Here is a 20,278-nt window from a genome sequence, read left to right as displayed (position 1 = left end):
TTTTTAAACCACTTGCTCCCTGCAAGACCAGTAGAACTTTAACTGCCCTGCTTTAAGTGAAATGATGGAAAAGTGTGGTGCAGTGGTCCTCAGGCTGGCAGTACTGTCAGTTGAAGAGATGGCCTACTTTGAAGAGAAGATTGTAATTTTATTTTTAAGCAAATCAGACTGATTATACCCAATCAAATTTCTAAAAAAGTGGGAACAAAATGTGCACAATTTATAGATTATACGAGAATTATTTGCAAAACTTTGCAAATAACACCACATTTAGGTGAAAAATCTGCTGAGTTGAGAAATCTGCACAGCAGACAACAACAAACTGTACGACTTCTGCTGCCAATGATTGAAGTCATGGAATGGTGCTCCACGCTCAGACCACTCAAACCACGAAGTTCTCAACAACTGCAAGACTACTGATCTCCCTCAGGTTCGAGGAGCTGACGCCTGTCCCTCCATTCGTTACTGTCCCACCTGTGGTCACTTTAGCCTCCAAAGTTTTCAAGGTATCATTTTCAAATTATTTGTGATGATAGAAAAGACCAATAACAGCTCGAGCTGAATTAATTCTGGTGAAAATCGGGTCAAAATCACAGCAAATGTGAAAACTTTGTATTAACTTCATGTTTTTATGGATCATCTTCAAGCTACCTACAAAGTACCCTGGTTGACTAATCATATGACCTCAACCTTCACCGTTAGTACCCAACATCAAAACTGAGACATAATAAAACATTAATGTTTAATTATACCTCTTCCAGTTCAGGAGGAGTTGCTTTCTCTGAAAGCTGTTGTTTAAACTAGTTTCTACACCGTTCATTAAACTTTACTATTTCTAGTGATTACCACGCGGTGACTTTGTTTCTTCTTCCCTTCAGGCAGGTGGACATCTGGTTTGTTTTAGGAAATAACCAGCATGTTATTCCGACTGTAAAACATTTCAAGATGAGCTATACTTATATAAAGTACAATAGTAAAATGCTGTTTAATTATGTATTTTGCTTTTATATATATTCCTTTATTTTGTTTAAGGCACATTTCTAATACAGAACTTTACTAATCTTTGTGCTGTACTAGAACAGGTAAGTGTTACATAAAGCAGTTTCACCCCGGTTCTTTTTTATTCCTCAGGCCTCCAGAGACTACACCGGACTCAGTAGTCATTTCACAAAACCTTTATTCATCTTCAGTTACACATGCACCTTCCAGAAGGGAAGACGTGAAAGACCGGTGTCCGTCTGCAGATCTTCACTTCTTTGTCTGTTTCAACCAGTTTTATAGAAACAACCCCATCATAAAACCCACATGGTGTGTTGTAAACTCTGTGTTTGTGTATGTATGCGCAAGAACGTGAGTGCCTGTGTGTGCGCGTGCCTGTGTGTGCGCGTGCCTGTGTATGTGTGTGTGTGTGTGTGTGTGTATGTGTGTGCACGTGTAGGTACCCCTGCGTATGTGATTCCCTGCTGGTCATAAAAGTCCATCTCCCCTCCAGACCACAATCATCAGGTTACAAACACTGAGAGCCCCACCCCAGGTATCCCCTGGGGAATTTCCACTCAGCTATAACTTCTCTTTCTCTGACTTTCCCAACTCAAGGGGGGGGGAGGGTCTCCTATAAGTCTATTCCTAATTTTATGACACGTTCAGGCCTATAGCTAAACCAAACTGAAGCACACACATTCACAAATCCTTTCCTATTCCTCTGATCTACAGCTGGACCCTCTCATCTCAGCAAATTTAACACATTATATTTTAATTATGTTTTCTTTTACTCACATAAGGATAGAATAGAATAGAATAGAATAGAATAATCCTTTAATTGTCCCACAAAGGGAAATTTGGGTAAAAGCAGCAAGAAAAACACATATACAAACAAACAGTACACAATGTATCCTTACCTTACAGATAAGGATATGTTGTGTACTGTCGAGCTTCAGGCCTGTAAAGCAGTGACAACATGACAGGAAATGCGGGGAGAAATGATGACGCTGCTATAACCAAGACTGACTCAAGTCAGTCAAGCAGTACTTCGCATGACTATAAAACTTCCCAATTAAACATGAGTTGAACTTCAACTTCTTTATCAGCAGAGAGATGTCTCAAAACATAATCTGTGATAAGCTTTCTTGTTTTGGCAATCTCTAAAGCAACATTCACCTCTCTCGAATGTGGGTCAAAGTTTGGTAAATCTTTGCTGATCTGTAATATGATGAAACGTACGTGTGAGTATTACATTTGCAACATGGAAGCAAATTCAGATCATTTAAAATTACCTAAAAAAAACACTCTATTGCACCAATTTCATATGCAGGTCTGGAGTATAAGTTTCTACCTTTCTGCCAACTCAAACAGAAAGGTGAAGCTAAGCTAAACCCTGTTTGCTTAGTTCTTCATATCAGCTAGCCTGGCTGTCACGGCTGCCGAGGCGAGCTGTGTGGTGTTAGAGGAAAGGAGGACCCAAAATGCAGGCGATGACTGATGATTCGAGTGACATTTATTTACAAAGTTGTGTAATGGCAAACAGGCAGTGAGGAATGACAAGTAACTAAAGAAACCTAAACTGGGAAAACTAAATAACAAACCTGAGAACACATGAAACGAGGTGCGGGGCAGAGAGACGCAGAGAGAGGAACGAAACACCATGGAACACAGAAGTGGGACCAGGGCAAGCACAGAACAGAAACCTAACAAATGGCAAATCATAACAGAATACATACTCAGAATAAACAAAAGCATAAAGAGACACAACAAACTGAGTCGGCAGACTCAGGACCATGACACTGGCTCTGCCCAGTGAGTCATTAAATAATATACTGTGTCTTTGTGCTTCTGGGAAAGATTTCTTGACTGTATCAGTAACTTCCTGGAGTGTTTTACACTGCGTTTTTGGTTAAAGCTCAGCTTATCCTGGTGTATTTTCTTCCCCTTTCTTTTAGCCTATGTAAGCATTATTTCCAAACAAACTATTCAGGCTTAACATTTCTAAAAATGTGGTAACAACAAACAAACCTTTTATGCAGCATCTTTGATCATGTGACACACCTGAAGCTGTTCAGTGGCACTACAGTCTAAAAACATAACAAGGATATAAGGAACACAACTGCAACATCATAAATCTCACATAAGCGTGAGCCACGTGTTTTAACAGTGGATTTTACACCACTGACCTGCAACAGGAAGCTTTTTTAGCTTCTTTGTGAACATTGCACCAAAGTCTGGATTTAAGCTATGTCCCTGTTAATGAATGTTGATGGTTTCACACCTTAACTTTGGTTTCACATGTATGGATTCACCGTGGCCTTTTGATACACTGGCAATTTTCCACTGTGGCCAAATTGTATAAGACAATAAGAAAACCGATGCATAGATACAGTATTGCAGAAGTTTAAACGCTGCAAGTAGATCAAGACCAAACATTTGGTGTTAAAATAACTTCAGAACATGTACAGAAAACCAACCTTTTTGTAAACCTTTTTTTTAAGCTTCTCTGCTTATAAACTAGAGGGTTTTAGTAGCAGCAACATCAAAAAAGTACCTTTTTGGTGGATTTAAGAAAATGAAAGTGTTTGAGAAAAACTGAGACACAAAGTTTGAGTTTAGCAGAGCTTCACGAGGTCTTTTGAAACTCTGCGTTTATTCATGATGAAGGTAGTTGTGTGTGGAAATAGACTTGCGCTTAATATTTACCATCTCTGCTCTTTAATTAAATCTCTGTCAAGCTCACGCAATCGGTGACTTAAAATAGTGTTAATGAAATAGTTATCATTTCACCGTTAATAGAGTGTTCTTACAGGTCTCTTTAAATTCAAAAAAATACGAAAGAATACGCCAGATTTTCAAAATTCCGACACACACTGAATGCAACACTAAGGTGTAGCAGAAGTGAAAGAGAAAGCGCTACTCCAGTGTTTTAAACTGCACTAGAAACAGAGATATCCTATACTCAAATATTCCATAAATTAAAAACATTTATTGCCAAAGATCTTAGAAAACATCTTTAAGATATCTAAAATATCCCTGTTACCACTGAAGGTATGTTTGAATCTTTTGTTTTTGTGTACTTGTGTATTACATTTGAAAATAATTAGGTTTGTTTTATTCTTCATCAGCAATTTCTTTGAAAAGCACTGTCTGTCTGGGGAAGAAGCTTCTTTTTTGGTATTGTTTTTGTTTATTATAGTTTTTTTTTCCGTAGCCTCGTCGGAAGTCATTAAATGTAGCTTAGAAAAGCAGCGTGTTGTAGTGGTAATATCGTAATACTCAAAGTGTTTTCTATTCGAGATGTTACTGAAAGCCTGTCACTGGCTGTGGATTTTGGCACCTTATGTACAAAAACATGGGCCTTTGTTTACCTGCTAGTAATAATTAATAATAAATAATGTTGTTGTTGTTGTTGTTGTTGTTTATAAACAAATACTGTCTGGTGTATAGACTTGCAGCTCTCCGTAACACAGAATTGAAGTGACTGAAAATGTCTCTGTTGGAGAGTACTCGACAGCTATTCAGCAGCACCTCTCTTGGTAAGATCTGATGCCAGTTTTTTTTTTGTTTTTTTACACACATATATTTAAACTCTACGTCTATTGTTTTTAGATGACTTTCAATAACCGCCCTTACAGGTAGAAACACTTCTCTCAGCCACTCCTGGTTTAGACTGTGCTTTTCACACTGTGTGTGAATGTGTGTGTGAATGGGTGGATGACTGAATGTGTGAAGCGCTCGGGTCCTCAGGGACTAGTAAAGCGCTATACAAATACAGGCCATTTACCATTTTGTCTAGCCGCACTGCTATAAGAAAGAAGGTGTCTCTGAACGTCTTCCATTTTACAAATAAAGTTTTACTGACAACCTTGACCTTAATGGTTTAGTTTGAATAATTCTTATTGTTTTATTAATTCATTGATTTAATTGATTAGCAGAAGGGGTTTTAATCTATGATCCACCATAATTATTTGCTCATCGTTCTGAAATTTACATGATCAGTCTCCTCCCAGCAGCTAACAGGTACCATGGACTGATAAACCAGGGAGCGACAGATTACTTGAACAGTGTGCTGCAGGTGATGTTCATGACCAAGGACTTCAGAGAGGCTGTGACAAGGTTTGTTACAGCCCAGCTTAAGTGTGATCCTGTATTTATCAAATATGAAGTCTATTGTGCATTTTTAATTACTCATATTTTCCTTCTGTGTAGGTACTCTGGAGGAAATCCTCACTCTGAGTTTCTTGATCATCATCTTAAAGTCTTATTTGATGACTTACAGAACCACACAGCATACTCATATAAGATAACACAGAAGCTGGGCATTGACAATGGTACAGTATGTTAACACACAAAACAGCACAACCTTTGAATTGTTTGAAGAGTCTAATAAATTGATCTAAAGTAGATCAATTTACAACAAGTCTTGAAGTAAAGTCTTCTTCAGCCTGTGCAGTTTTTTAATGTAATTTAATAGTTTAACTTGTTTAAATTGTTAGACTGGATAATTCTAAAACATTTTTAATTAAATAACTTAATTGTTTTGTTGAAAGCATGCACATTTATTTCCCCACCCAGTGTATGAACAGCGTGATGCTGCAGAGTGCTTGGAGAGGGTTTTAAGAATGACCAGTCCGGATGCATCAAAGGTAGAGACTGTTCTCTTTGACTGGTTCCAAAAGTGAGCCTATCAATGTGAAAGCTGGGTAAAAAATATCACTCGCCAACAAGTATTTGTGCTTTTTTCAGATCTTCCACGGTCAGTTAGTAAACAAGACCACCTGCTCTAAAGGTCATATACAGACTGACAGAGATGCACCTTTTTGGCTTCTTCCTCTTTCACTGGTGGATTCCTGCAGTGAAGACTACAGCGTGGTAAGCAGTGGCGGCTGGCCCATAGGGGGCGCTCGGGCTCCGCCCCCCCCAAATGTGGAGGAGTAAAAATATATATTTTTAAAAAATTCATCAATGATAGTTTTACTATGTGTGTGCCCATATACAGCCAGGCGTATTTTAACATTTTCACCAGCTGACTCATTAAAGTTCAACCAACAAACGGTGTTTTTCTTCTTCTGGGGCGCTCGTCAAAGCGCCCTTGATATGCAGCGAAATAGCCTATCATTAAATGGTTGCCAGGGGAAAATAATAAATATTTGACCTATCAGCGTCGCTGAATTAAATGGTTTGGGGGCGCTTAAAATTGCGCCCCTGCAGAAAACGCGCGAAGATTTGCTGTTCTAGAATTTTACCTCAGTCAGTAGCCTAAGTGAGCTATAAGGTCAGAGAGAGACGATGGCAGCGGTATTGTTAACGGTTGAGGCACAGCCTCCCCCAAATTCGGTTAGATCGCTTCTAACCTACCCTTTTGCCAGAAGGACAATGGCAGAAAAACTGCAAGTTAAAGAGTTGGGACCTGACAAGCCCGAAATTCAACTAACCCAGGCAACGAAGGAGAAGTCAAAAGCATACAACAGGACTTTTTGTCGGAGTTGGTTCCAGCGCAAGTCGTGGCTGACAGGCTGTGCATATTGATTTATATGATGCAGCCGGCTTTATATTGTTGCTTGATTACACCACACAACATTGGATTGATGTAGCCTAAGTAATGAGTAAGTGGACACATTCATTTTTGCTTAAAGGCTACTGGATGCTAATTTCTTTCGCTTTCTACCTGTAACTTATGTAGCTAGAGGAAAGCTTTCTGTTGTGTGTTGCCATCTAGTGGGCATGAGGTATCACTGTATGAGTTAATCACCTAGCAACAAATTAAAATTGTGTTGTTTGATGTACTCATTAAATGGGTCATTTTAGTCGATATCATAAAAATTGCCCCCCCTGAGATTTTTTTCAGGAGCCGCCACTGGTGGTAAGGATATGACAAGTAACAAAGAGACGTGCAATACATAATTTTTCTGCATATATTTACCTTTAGGTCTTGAGTAAAATTCTGATTTATGGCACTGATGCAGAGATAAATAATTAGATGTCCATGTTTCAGTCAGAGACCAGCACGCCGAAATAATTTTAACAGTAACACAACTGAAAGACTGTGTTCAAAAACCAGTAGAGTGAGTTTATTTGATGGCAGCTGCTAATAATGCAAAACTTTTTAAATTTTTATGTTAAATAAAGTTAGTGTATTGAAAACCTTCCTCCCTGAGAAAACATTTACCAGCACTTTACAATCACAGCCTTTATGCAGGTCAGCACATCTTTGTCAGAGCTGATTTTGAATAACATTTTTCAGGTGAAGGGCATTGAAGAGTTTTTTAAACCTTCAGATTTCTGTGGAGAAAATCAGATGTACTGTGAGCAGTGTGATGACAAAGTTGATGCTACTATGGTGAGATTTTTTTTAGATTTATGATTCTTTAAATAGAATTACTAAAGCATATTAAGACATATTGGGAAATAAAAAGTGCTTTGAGGCGACTGTTGGTGCTGTATGAATAAAACTGTCCTAAATTAAATGTTTTTCATTCAGAGAGATGTAATAAAGCATCATCCAGATGTTTTGTGTCTGCTGCTGAAGAGGTTTGAGTTCAACTATAATTACATGTCACACTTCAAAATCACCTGTTCTGTGGAGGTTCCCTACACCCTGCAGATGCCAGAGGTAAATGTGCAGAATATTTTAGTATTTAAATTGTAAATGGCCTGTATTTATACAGTGCTTTACTAGTCCCTAAGGACCCCAAAGCGCTTTACACATCCAGTCATCCACCCATTCACACACTGGTGATGGCAAGCTACATTGTAGCCACAGCCAGCCTGGGGCGCACTGACAGAGGCGAGGCTGACGCCTCTGACGCCCACCAGTAGGCAACGGGTGAAGTGTCTTGCCCAAGGACACAACGACCGACACTGTCCGAGCCGGGGCTCAAACCGGCAACCTTCCGATTACAAGGCGAACTCCCAACTCTTGAGCCACAATCGCCCCATAATCCATTTTGTTTTCTTCAGTCATTCTGATGTTTGCCATTTTTCCTTTGGTAATCAGAGTCAGAAATATGAACTATATGCGTTTCTGGATCATTTTGGGGATCTGAGAGGTGGACATTACTCCGCCACAATCAAGATCCAGGAGGAACATGGAGACAGATGGTATCAGTTTGATGATACCAGAGTCACAGAGGTAAGATAGATCACTTATACATTTTTGATACCAAAATACGTCCCTACATTACTCATGCGTTACAGTGGCCCAGCTGATCATTCATGTCATACTTTATTATTTTTTACATCATCAGCTTGATTTTCAGCCATTCCAGCTGGATAACACTGAGAGGTAAGTTTTCGTGCTTGTTATTTCCACTGCACATTATTTTCCAGTTATTTCTTAACTTTTCACACGATTATGCACTAAACATGCGTTAAATACACTTTTCTCAATTACAGTGTGCTACATGTTGAAGTATCATATCACACTGTGCTATAATCACAACTGCAGATTTTTCTGTGATTGATTCAACTCTGTCCCCAAAACTCTCCTGTGCAAAAGCAAAATAATAAAATTAATGAAAACAATTAAAACATTTATGTGTATATTTTAATATTTACTCTGTTGGTAAAATGTAAACATACACAGACACATATTAATACGTCGAAAAACACTGCTGCAAAAAATAAATATGTTATAAAATATTATCCAAACACATCACTGTGAAACTGTGAACGTAACATATTTGTTACATGTTTGTCAATTAGGTCCCAGACTACATATCTTCTGTTTTATAGCAAAAAGAAAGGTAAGAGAAAATATTTTTGTTGTCGTTTCCTCAGCTGTTTGGTGCCTGAATGATTTTGTTTCTACTTTGTGCTTCACACTGCAGATACTGGTACTCCAGAATCCACAGATGTGTCCACCAGTGGACTACCCACCATCAGTAATGAATATGATCAGAGTCACGATGGGAAAAATAAGAGCAATAGAAAGAGAAAAGTGGAGAAGACAGACACAGCGGATAATCCAAAGACTGCTCGCTTAAGAGAAGCAGGGGGATCACCTGACACCCCCTGTAACGTAGATCCTCTGGACAAAGAACCAAATGAGGACAAAGGAACCACTGGAAGTGATGACCTGGATCAAAAACATACAGAAGTGGATGATGCTGAAAAGAACAGACCAGATATTAATATTGATTTTAAACTTGATAGCAGTGATCGATCAGCAGTCTGTGATGATCTAAGCAGACAGTATGAGATGAGTAAATTAATGGATGATAAAGCAGGTAACGATGAAAAGGCTAAAGATAAACAGTCAGAGAAAAAAAGCCATGCAGAGCATCCAGCTGACACTGTTGGAGAGAACATATGTGAACATCAGGAGAATAAACAAATCTGTAGTCCTTCTCATGCTGAGGAGAAAACAAAAACAGATTTTCAACATGAGACAAAAGGAAAGATTAGTGCTGATAAGCCAACAGCAGAGATGTGCTGTGACACATTTCAGGATAAAGAAAAAGTTGATGATAGAAAAGAAAACATACTACAAGATGATCAGAGTCATAAAAATGGAAACAGACACAGTGATACACTGAACATGCAGGAGATCAGTGTTACACATTCAAGCGATAATGATGTTTGTGTAGAGAGAGAAATCAGAGATGTGAAGGAGGACAGGAGAGAAAGAAAAGGAGACGAAAAAGGTGACCACAGTAAGTTTGAACAAAACACAGTAGAGGAGGTAAGTGGTGCTGCTACAACACAGAAAGATGTCGATGTGGAGGAAAAGAAAGAACATGAAGGAAATACTAAACAAATTCAGATCAGAGAGAAACCCCATCTGAGACCAGCAGGAGCAGAAATAATAGAAGCACCCAAAGAAAACCAGGATGATGCTACTAATGAAAAAACTAAAGCAGAGAGTTTTCAACTAAAAGCCAGACCAAAGATTCAGGGAGTCACAGAAGGAAGACGTGGTTCACAGAAGTCAGGAAAAGTTATAACAAATACTAACAAACAAATAACTTGTGAAGAAAATAGGCAGAATTCTCAAGGTGAATGTTTTGGGACAAAGATGAAGAACACGGGAATAGAAACTGTAGGGAAACCCTCACAGGACAGCTTTGCTAGACATGTCAAATATAACGAAGGACACACTGAAAATAAATCTCAGACAAAAAGTGCAGCCAAGCCCAGAGAAGAAGAAAAACAACATGGCACAAAAGGAAAGATTAGTGCTGATAAACCAACAGCAGAGATGTGCTGTGACACATTTCAGGATAAAGAAAAAGTTGATGATAGAAAAGAAAACATACTACAAGATGATCAGAGTCATAAACATGGAAACAGACACAGTGATACACTGAACATGCAGGAGATCAGTGTTACACGTGATAATAATGTTTGTGTAGAGAGAGAAATCAGAGATGTGAAGGAGGACAGGAGAGAAAGAAAAGGAGGCAAAAAAGGTGACCACAGTAAGTTTGAACAAAACACAGTAGAGGAGGTAAGTGGTGCTGCTACAACACAGAAAGATGTCGATGTGGAGGAAAAGAAAGAATATGAAGGAAATACTAAACAAATTCAGATCAGAGAGAAACCCCATCTGAGACCAGCAGGAGCAGAAATAATAGAAGCACCCAAAGAAAACCAGGATGATGCTACTAATGAAAAAACTAAAGCAGAGAGTTTTCAACTAAAAGCCAGACCAAAAATTCAGGGAGTCACAGAAGGAGGACGTGGTTCACAGAAGTCAGGAAAAGTTCAAATAACTTGTGAAGAAAATAGGCAGACTCCAGATTTTGAAATCATCAGGACAAAGATGAAGAACATGAGAATAGAAACTGTAGGGAAACCCTCACAGGGCAGCTCTGAGAGATGTGTCAAAAATAATGAAGGAGTCACTGAAAATAAATCTCAGACAACAAATGCAGCCAAGCCCAGAAGAGTAGAACTGAATGATGCAAGTCTGCCAGAGCAGCAGAAAAGAAGAACCAAAAGAGAAGAACGAAAACACCATGACACAAACTATCCAATATACACCAAAACTGATGTAGATGATGTAGAAATAGAAGCTGCTAAATCAAGTGGGTTGTGTTCATGTTTTGTTGCTTTGAAAAAATACAAATAAAAAAGCCAGACCAGGATTTGGAGTCAAATTAAGTTGAATCATTATTAAATGATTATTTATTTTATGTCTCCACATCCTTATGCTAATTACACATTTTATTGAATGTTTTTATATTTAAAATAACTGGGATGTATATTTTTTAAATCATCTGGTCGATATCTTAAATATATTGTTTCCCTGTTTAATATTTCCTAAATTGTTTTTCATATTAGTTATTTCACTTTCTTTTCTGCAAAGAAACTGAGGCATGTTTGATTATTGAATGTGCAGCTGTCACTTTAGCAATAAACATCAGCAGAGAGAGCACATTTCTTTGTTCTATAACCCCTCTGAACTCTTACTTTGAAAAAAAACCTGTAAAAACAGCATATAAGGACATAAAGGAAAGAAAAAAAAGTAAACTAAAACGTGAACACATCGGAAAATTGGAATGCAAGTCAAGTACGAATACTACAAGTTACAAATGAGTATGCACATACAGAGATTTAGTTTAATAAGTTTGCTACAGTAATTTTCACAAACCTAGTAAACAAGTATAACCTGGTGATGTGGCAAGTCCTTTGTACACAGGTGTTTCTCCCACACCTTCTTTTACTGCTTCAGTCTCAGCTGAGATCATATCATGCCAGAAAACTTGTTGTACCAGGAAACATGTCTTTAAAACTACAGTATAAATACATCTGTCTGTAACCCTGTGATTCAGCCTGATAATACCTTACAGGGTTATTTATTAATTTTCAGAAACAAAGTCTTATTTTAGAAAATCTTGTTTGGTTTTCAAGTGGTCAAGTCATTTATTGCTTTGTTTTCATTGCAGAGATAGGTGCCTGCTCACTGACTTTGAACTGGATAAGATTTCAAGAAGATATATTAGAAGATTTTTATATGCTTTCAGTTTCTTTGTGGCAATAAAAGGTCATGTCTCCACAGAACAACCGTAATTTTAAACAATTACTAACAGTTCAGTTTTTCTCTTTTTTTTTTATGTCAAATAATGGGTTTTATGTAGTGCAGTTGAAGTAAACCTTTGCCCTTTGTGGTAATGATAATGCTGTCTGTGTGAAGTTCCTTATTCACCACTCACAGCTTAGATTAACAGATTACTTCAAAACACTTTTTCATTTAGTCAAACAGAATGTGAAGCAACAGGTTGCCACATACCAAACACCACTGGGTAATTTCCCTTATTTATTTATTTTTTTCAGAGAACAAAATGCCTGGCTCACATAATCCTCATAAACTCTCAAAGCACTTCACAGTATCAAACATATCTTCCACTGGATGGTTAAACAGGTGTGTCCACCCCACTGTAACTTTAAAGTAAAGCTGATAAAATATTTCCAGCAAAAAGTTGAGAAGCCTCATATTTAATCCTTCAAAATACCTCTTGTTTTGTGGCCAAATAATTCAATCTTTGTCACGTTTGACATAAAGCTTTTTTCCAGGTGGCATTTGGTTTTAAATGCGAGCCGCTGCAAATTTGAGTCAAACTTGAAGATGCTGACTATGGAGCAGTGGCTTCTTTCTTGGTCAGCAGCCTCACAGTCCATAGAGATGTATAACTGTCTTCACTATGGACAGTAAAAATGTTGTTCCAGCAGTTATAAATTGATAGCATGCTCGAGACTTGATGGTTCCTGGGTTTTTCTTAAACATCATACCCAGTTTCCTCTCGTTTGAGGATGACAATTTGAGTTTTCTTCATCTTCGTAAAGTAAGTAGGTAATACTGCATACTTATTTTCATGGTGTTTGAACTGAAGAACTTGGAATCTGCTGACTTGTGTAAATCTGCAGTCCTAAAGGATAGTTTCAGTTCTTCATTTTGAGGTAGATCACTACCCCTTTCTTAACTGTGTGGGACCAATGAGAGGACCAGTTCAGACTAAGTTTCATGAGTCAGCAAACCTGCAGCTGGATCTTCAGCTGCTTCAATATTTATGAAAAGACACCAGAGACAAACTTGTGGTTTACTGTTGAATATGCTTTGTGACTATGCTGTAGGAACTGGACACATTTTTGGAGGTGAAGCATTTGAGAGAACATGATTATTAAACTTAACTGAAACTAAACTTAGAACTATTACCAACTATGAAAACAATTTTGGAGAACGTAAAGGCAAGTTTATTTGTATAGCACAATTCAACAACAAGGTGATTCAAAGTGCTTTACAGACACATTAGAAACAAAAACAAATAAAAAGCATGATTTAAAATTGATTAAAAAAAGCAAACAAACTAACTAATTAACAAACAAACAAAGCAGTATATAAAATCAAAACAGATAAAATCAGAACAGTAGATAAAATCAGTAGTTAAATGTAAGTTTTGAAATTTAAGCTTAAAAGTTTGGATTTGGTGTTTTATTCAAATGCAGCTGAGAACAGGTGAGTCTTCAACCTGGATTTAAATAAACTGAGTGTTTCAGCTGATCTGAGGCTTTCTGGGAGTTTGTTCCAGATATTAGGAGCATAAAAGCTGAATGCAGCTTGTCTGTGTCTGGTTCTGACTCTGGGAACTGATAAAAAAAAACGGATCCAGATGACCTGAGGAATCTGGAAGGTTCATACTGGGTCAGGAGGTCACTGATGTATTTTGGTCCTAAACCATTCAGAGCTTTATAGACCAGCATCAGAACTTTAAAGTCTATCGTCTGACGGACAGGCAGCCAGTGTAAAGACCTCAGAGCTGGACTGATGTGGTCCACTTTTTTTGGTCTTAGTGAGGACTCGAGCAGCAGAGTTCTGAATGAGCTGTAGTTGTCTGACTGATTTTTAGGTAGACCTGTAAAGATGCTGTTACAGTAATCAAGCCTACTAAAGATGAATGCATGGACTAGTTTTTCCAGGTCCTGTTGAGACATCAGATCTTTTATCCTTGATATATTCTTAAGGTGATAGTAGGCTGATTTTGTTATTGTCTTAATTGTGTTTTTCTAAGTTTAGGTCTGCATCCATCACTACACACCCAAATTTTCTCGCCTGGTTTGTGGTTTTTAGGTGTATAGATTGAAGTTCTCTGGTGACCTGTAATCGTTTTTCTTTGGCGCCAAAGACTATTACATTATAGAATAGTTTGCACCTATACTAAAATATAAAAAATGAAAATCAAACAGTGTCCTTTGTTTCAGCAATTGCCAATTTCCTAAAATTACTCAAAGTGAGCATACGGAATATATTTTATATTCAATATTTTATGGCCATCTACAAGACTGCGAGACTAATGTGGGAACTGGGAAAAAAATAAATAAATAAAGATTAAAATAATCAAAAACGCAAAGAAAATAACTGGGAAAAAGGTTTTATTTCATAGAACAAACACAGACTGGTGTTGTATTTGGAATAAAGGATGATCAATAAAACGATCATTGTCACTAAACAGTAAAACAGTATAATAAGTGACCATTTACAATACATGTGAACAGTGTCAAGAGACTTTCTAAAGCATCACAGAAAGTAGCAGCAGTAGTGGTACGACAGATGGAGATGATCTTAGTCAAGCTTTCAGGCCTCCAGGAACTTTCATCACCATGTGGAGGACGGACATTGCTGGATTCATATTCAAGACAGAAGGGTGTCGTCTCCATCCAACATTTTATCTGTGAATATCAGGCCAGAGCCTCCTCCCTGCACACAGCACACACAACCATTTTTTTTAAAGTAAATCGATATCATTTTTTATAGGCACATCCACAGAGATGGATTAGATTATTAGCCCACATTTACTTACTTTACTTAAGTAATGTACTTAAAGTTGGATTTCCTCGTTCCTAGAGTGAGTTTTCACATAATGCACTTTTTTTTCTCTAACTGCTTTATTAACATTTTTGCCTTTAAAACTCTTCAACTACAAATAACTACATGAACTTGAGCAGTTTGATGTAGAGTTTGCACTAATTGTTCTTACTTTCATTTTGGGCTTCACTATTTACTTCACTCAGTTTTTATTGACAGTAACTTTTTAAATCGCACACGCACGCGCACAGACACAGAAAGTATCTCTAATGCTGTATGCACTTTCATCAAACCATTATTTATCATCGCCACTTCCTTACTTTCACTCAAGCTGAGAGTTTTACTTTAGGATTGGAACTTTATATAAAGAATCTCATTACAGTAAATATGCCTTTGAATTAATCAGCAACATAAAAGCACATACACTGTTTTCAACTATCTGCCGTTTACCTGACGGCTCTTTCCGGAAGCTTCTAGCTCCAATATTGTTCCTTGAGCTATTTCACTAAGTCATGGTCTTAAACGGCTCCCGGCTGGTGTTGCAAACAAGGTCGCAACATAAAGCTTCTGACCCCAATTAGTGACCATGACTACCAACCTGGTAGATTTTTCCCATTTTGTGGCTTAGTCCCGAGTTTTGCGCTTCTAAAGTCTGTGCACTGATTGTCAGATGCGAACAGACTGGTTTGGGTGTCAAGGTTTGACGTTCAGAGAGCAAAAAATGTCTTTCACTGTCGTCTCATAAAGTCTGTCATCTTCTAATTAATTTTTTAAATTATATTTTTTATTTTGTTGAATGGTAGTTATCTCCGCTTCTTGCCCGCTCTGCGTAAGAAAGTTGTTTATCACATGGTTTTATTTATGAAGGGGTGTGATTTCCACCTTTGATTTGTCATGTGACCAGGAGCGTTGTTTTATCAAATTCGTAGCATTAATGTGGATGTCTTTTTGTGAAGCCAACGCACAACTGTTATATGCCAACTCCACCCTTAATTAACATGTCAATAAGGGGTAGCGCTACTTAAAGCTGTGAGAGATTACCTGTAACCATAGTGGCGAAGATATCAGAGAGGGAAATGCGGAGGGCGCGTGGTATCGTGCACCAATTGCTGACTTGTTGTAAAGGTACCCGGCTAGAGAAAACTGAAAGTTAAAACGGGGCTGGCTGAATCTTGGTGCTGTGAAAGAAAGAGGGGAAAAGACAAAGAAATGCCCCAAAGGGAAGGTTTTCCCCTCCCGGTGCTAATTTCATTTGTAGTGTTTAAAACCGAAGATCCAAATATTGTGGACGAGAGCAAACCTCCCTCGTCTGAACCAGGAAATGAACGACACAAGATTCAGGATCAGGAGACAGAGCTACGGATCCAACACGACAGATATCGACGCTGACATTTGCAACAGGAAGGGATGAGCGGATCCACTGATAGTAAGACTAAAATACTGTTTAAACATAAAACGGTTTGTAAGCTTTCAACCTGTTATGCGTATACTTGTTATTTTAAAAAAACCAGTTAAAACACCCAACATAAGCAGCAGGTTTATAAATACCACGTGTGTTATGCGCGGGTTAGCTTATGTAAGGAAAATGCACATAATTGCAGGTAAGTTTTTGGTAACTTCTCTCCTATTGGCAATAGGGGTGGCGACGGTAATTGGACGTGTGATATGAAACCGTAGCTCGTCTCTCTTTGTTGGTTTGTGCCGCGTGATGACAGTCCTGAGTAACAGAATGTCCTGCGGGGTCATGCCGTCACAGCGGAATATCTCGAGCCGGATTGTTGCCGCAGTCTGGCTGGATCAAGTAAAGAGAGTCTATTTGCTCTGGCTTCAAGGTGTGATGAGCGGGGATTGGCGGAGGCCAAATGGGGGGCAAAGGGGGAAGAGGAGGGGGTGGAGAAACACGGAGGGGAGAGGGGGGGTGGTGCCAGGGGGGGAGGGATTAAAACGAGCAGGTAACGGCAGAGAGCGAACCGGGGGTGGATGGGAGGCGGCACGGGGGCAATGAAAAGATAAGGGAGTGGAAGTTGGAGAAGACAAAAATAACAAAGGCAAGGGAACACGGGCACCCAAAAACAATGAAAAAACGGGACGAGGAGAGAAAAAAACGAGAAAACGGGAGGGAGGGCCGGGAACGTGAGACGGGGAGAAAAGCGCGGCGGGGAAAGCGTGTGAGGGGAAATGGAAGGAAGCAGCGGGAGCACAGCGGAGAGTGTAAAGGGAGCGGGTGACTCACACAGGACACCCAAATGAGAAAAAGGCACTAAGAAACGGGAGGGTGGCAGAGTCGTCAGTGCGCGGAGGGGGTCTGCACGCAGGCCCAACGCAGGGCAGCAAAGCCGGGAGACAAAAAAGGATTTTGGTTTTCCCTGCAGCCTCACCGTCGCACAATATATATATAAAAAAGGGTGAAAATACTAAAGAGAACCATCTCGGTGGTGCCTGACTGACCAACAGAAAAAGAAAACAAAAACACACAAAATCGACCAGCCGCACAGTCACAGCCTGTCGAAATTACAACCCAGTATAAACAATTAAAACACACTGATGTGTCCGGATCCGTTGCCCCGCAGCCAGAACGCAAGGTGGCAACAGTCAGCAGCGCGGTACTTAGAAGGTAGGACCCCTTCGTCCACAAGTGCCGCGATCAACACCACCTAGAATGTGGGATCAGAGGGCGGTGAATCCACCTACAATGTTATAACAGGTAGCAGTGTTTCCACCTGTTCATGGCCACAGAAGTGTAGGGTGCGGACAGCCGCAGAAGCTGCAGGAAAGAAAATTTAAAACAAAACCAACTTGGACGCCAAGCCACTCCGCAGCTTCAGGGTTGCTGAGGAATACCTAATTGCCACACAGCTGAGCTTCGAAGGAGCAAGGAACCACTCCCCAACAATTCAGGCGGTTCCTCAACCCAGGTCTCCACCTGTTAGCAACCAAAGTATGTGAGAAAATAGAAAAACAGCCACATGGCAACAGATAAAGCAAGAAAACAAAAGCTGTGAAGCTTTAAGCAAGAAAAGGAAAGAAAAACAAACAATGACGCAAGAGTGACCACAGGAGGGCACTCGAGCGTGGACGGAATGTGATCAGAAAAAAAACTTGAGCAGATAGTAGGAATACAATATAAGGGGAGTGGGGTGGGGGGGGGGGGTCAAATAACACAAAAAGAGTATACCAACTAATAGGGCAGGAAGTGCAACAAGAAAAGAAGAGATGAGGAGGTGACAAAAAAGGAAGGCAAAATAGAACACAAAAGCATATTAATAGACAACAATACGGTAACACAAAACTCAAAAACTAGGTGCTGTATAGCATAACCAAGGGCTCATCCAACCAATCCCAGTTAAAAAGACTATACTTTTTTAACACAAACGCAAGTAAGTGTAATACTAACGAGCAATAGTCAAGAAGCTAATAAAAGTTAATATGAAGAACGGTACTTAACAAAATGCTAGCACTTGTGAAATAAAATAAAAAAAAGAAAAAAGAGCTTGATGGGGAAAACGGGTCACATTTAGAGTGTCGTAAAATAACAAAAGCCACCAACTTAGCCATGTCAACCTCAGAATATTGGCAACAGTAAATACTAGGGACAAAGGGATAAGCAAGTGCAAAAAAAAAACACGTTAGAATATTGTTATCTAACTCTCGTTCCTACTTAAGAGAATTACTAATATAGTTACCATTATATTTTAGCAAATAGGAGAATTAAAGGAGGCGTGGAGAACTTGGCGTCCTAATTGAGAAGAACGTTTGAAGGTTTATACACAATAAAAGGAAGCGGGCAGGTTAATTAACAATAAACAAAACACAAAAATAATTGGAAGGTGAAGACAATAGCTCCAGCACCTAAAAACACAAAAAACAACAATTTTCAGTTCTACAAGTAGTGAAAGCCGTGATAAGAGGTCACAAGTTTGGTGGCCTTGTAGTCAGGGTAGCTGATATACCCAGTGTGTTGGTATAGGTGTTTTCTGCATCTGACCATAAATAAAATGGTCTGTCAACCAACAGAGATCAACATTGCAATTGACAAGAAAAACATCCAATGCTGTTGTGTAGTCAATACAAAACATTATGAAGCAATGTGAGGGAGAAGGTAAGAATGCTAAAATGAACTGCTCAAGAAATGGTGAATTGGGTCCAAGATTGCAATTCATGATACCTGGAACCAACCATTGTTATGACGGTAATCGGGAAACAACACCTAACCACACAATGATCAGATCGTGTCCAGAGAGCACGATTCCAGCAATCATAGGCGACAAATGGATGCAACTCAAATAAACAGGTATCAGATCATGCAACTAAACAGGCATGTCAGTTAGACTGTAGGGAGGGCACGAGACAGTCGCACGTGGTAAGGGAGGAACAACACTCGCAAACAAGAACGGCTAACAAAAACAAATTCATTGACCCTAAAAGTGCTAACACCTGCAACCGCATGCAAACCAAGGTGGGAAGCCAAAGGTGTCAGAATGAATTTGAAACCACAGTCTTTACATGCTTAAATTAGTTACTTTCTCAAGAACTCTAAAGGAAAGGTTGATAGTATGATTTTACTTTGGCAAGGCAAGGATTAAAAAGATTTAATAAGACATCTTTAAATAGACAGAAAACGTCTATTTGAAATAGCAGAAGTAAGAAAGCTTAATATCCGCTCCATATTAATTTCAGCACAGGGAGTTTTTCATGTCGTGTGGGTGGCTGGTGGATTCGTGGGAGAGCTGCGACACTGACCCTCTTCCATGGAGATCATGAGAATGCGTAAGACGAAAAGACGATGATGCCAACACAAACGAATCAGAAGAAGAGCTCTTCCATTGGGGAAGCAGCTTCTGGAAGACGGGAAAGTGGGCTTGAAGGAGGAGGTAGGAAAGAATAAAGAGGAGGACCCATCTACGAACAATCCTGGCCAAAGAAGAACAGTAGCTTGACTGGGAGACCACAGATCCAATGGACACAACCGCACTGGTAGAGGAGAAAATTTTTGCTATGCAACACCCTTCCTGTGCTTCTCTCAAAACTCTAACAAACTAACGGTGTTTATTTGTAGTAGAAAATGCTTTTTAAGTATATAGTTAAGAGTAGAGTAAAAATTATAATGCCAAGACCGAAAAGACGCTGTGAAGACATGTCTGATAACTTATCATGTAGGTTAGCAATAACATAAAAAATAAGCATCACTACAGTTTGCAGTGGGGATTTCAAGAGCTTGATGTCTTCAGACTGCAAGCTTGATCTATTTTTGTGTATGTTACAACAATGTTACAAGGGACGTGGGTAACGATTATATAAAAAGGGGGAAAAAAAGCATGTACATAACGTAATTTATGATTTCAGAGCGAAGCATGCTTATGTTTCTTGTCATAAAAGCATAGATTTAAGTTGAAGGATGATCAAACTAATGTCCGGGCTGGATCCTATAGTGAAACATTGTGGGTTTACTGACAAAGTGCATAAATACTCAATTACATTCGAAATGAGATA

The 20,278-nt window shown here is 39.0% G+C and overlaps 1 protein-coding gene across 6 annotated transcripts in view; it reads left to right on the top strand.

Moving 5' to 3' along the window:
- LOC120744663 (ankyrin repeat domain-containing protein 12-like) overlaps positions 1 to 11,367 on the top strand; it is a 51,753-nt gene extending 40,386 nt beyond the window's left edge. For 2 of the 6 annotated variants that reach the window (XM_040049170.1, XM_040049169.1), the window contains one exon: positions 9,630 to 11,367. In XM_040049170.1, coding sequence (XP_039905104.1) covers positions 9,630 to 11,056 — 1,427 coding nt within the window. In that variant the 3' untranslated portion in view covers positions 11,057 to 11,367. Of the gene's footprint in view, positions 1 to 3,836; positions 4,033 to 4,431; positions 4,521 to 4,994; positions 5,101 to 5,193; positions 5,316 to 5,559; positions 5,631 to 5,730; positions 5,857 to 7,228; positions 7,325 to 7,465; positions 7,598 to 7,981; positions 8,117 to 8,231; positions 8,270 to 8,688; positions 8,730 to 8,813 lie in introns of those variants that run through there. The other 4 variants (XM_040049173.1, XM_040049172.1, XM_040049174.1 and 1 more) reach the window with 4 other exon arrangements.
- The last annotated feature ends 8,911 nt before the right edge of the window (positions 11,368 to 20,278 follow it).

The sequence above is a fragment of the Simochromis diagramma genome, unplaced genomic scaffold, assembly GCF_900408965.1.
Source record: "Simochromis diagramma unplaced genomic scaffold, fSimDia1.1 OVJJ01000681.1, whole genome shotgun sequence".
In the NCBI taxonomy this organism is placed as follows: domain Eukaryota; kingdom Metazoa; phylum Chordata; class Actinopteri; order Cichliformes; family Cichlidae; genus Simochromis; species Simochromis diagramma.
The sequence above is the reverse complement of the archived record's forward strand: the minus strand, read 5'-3'. Positions and strand labels throughout refer to the sequence as shown.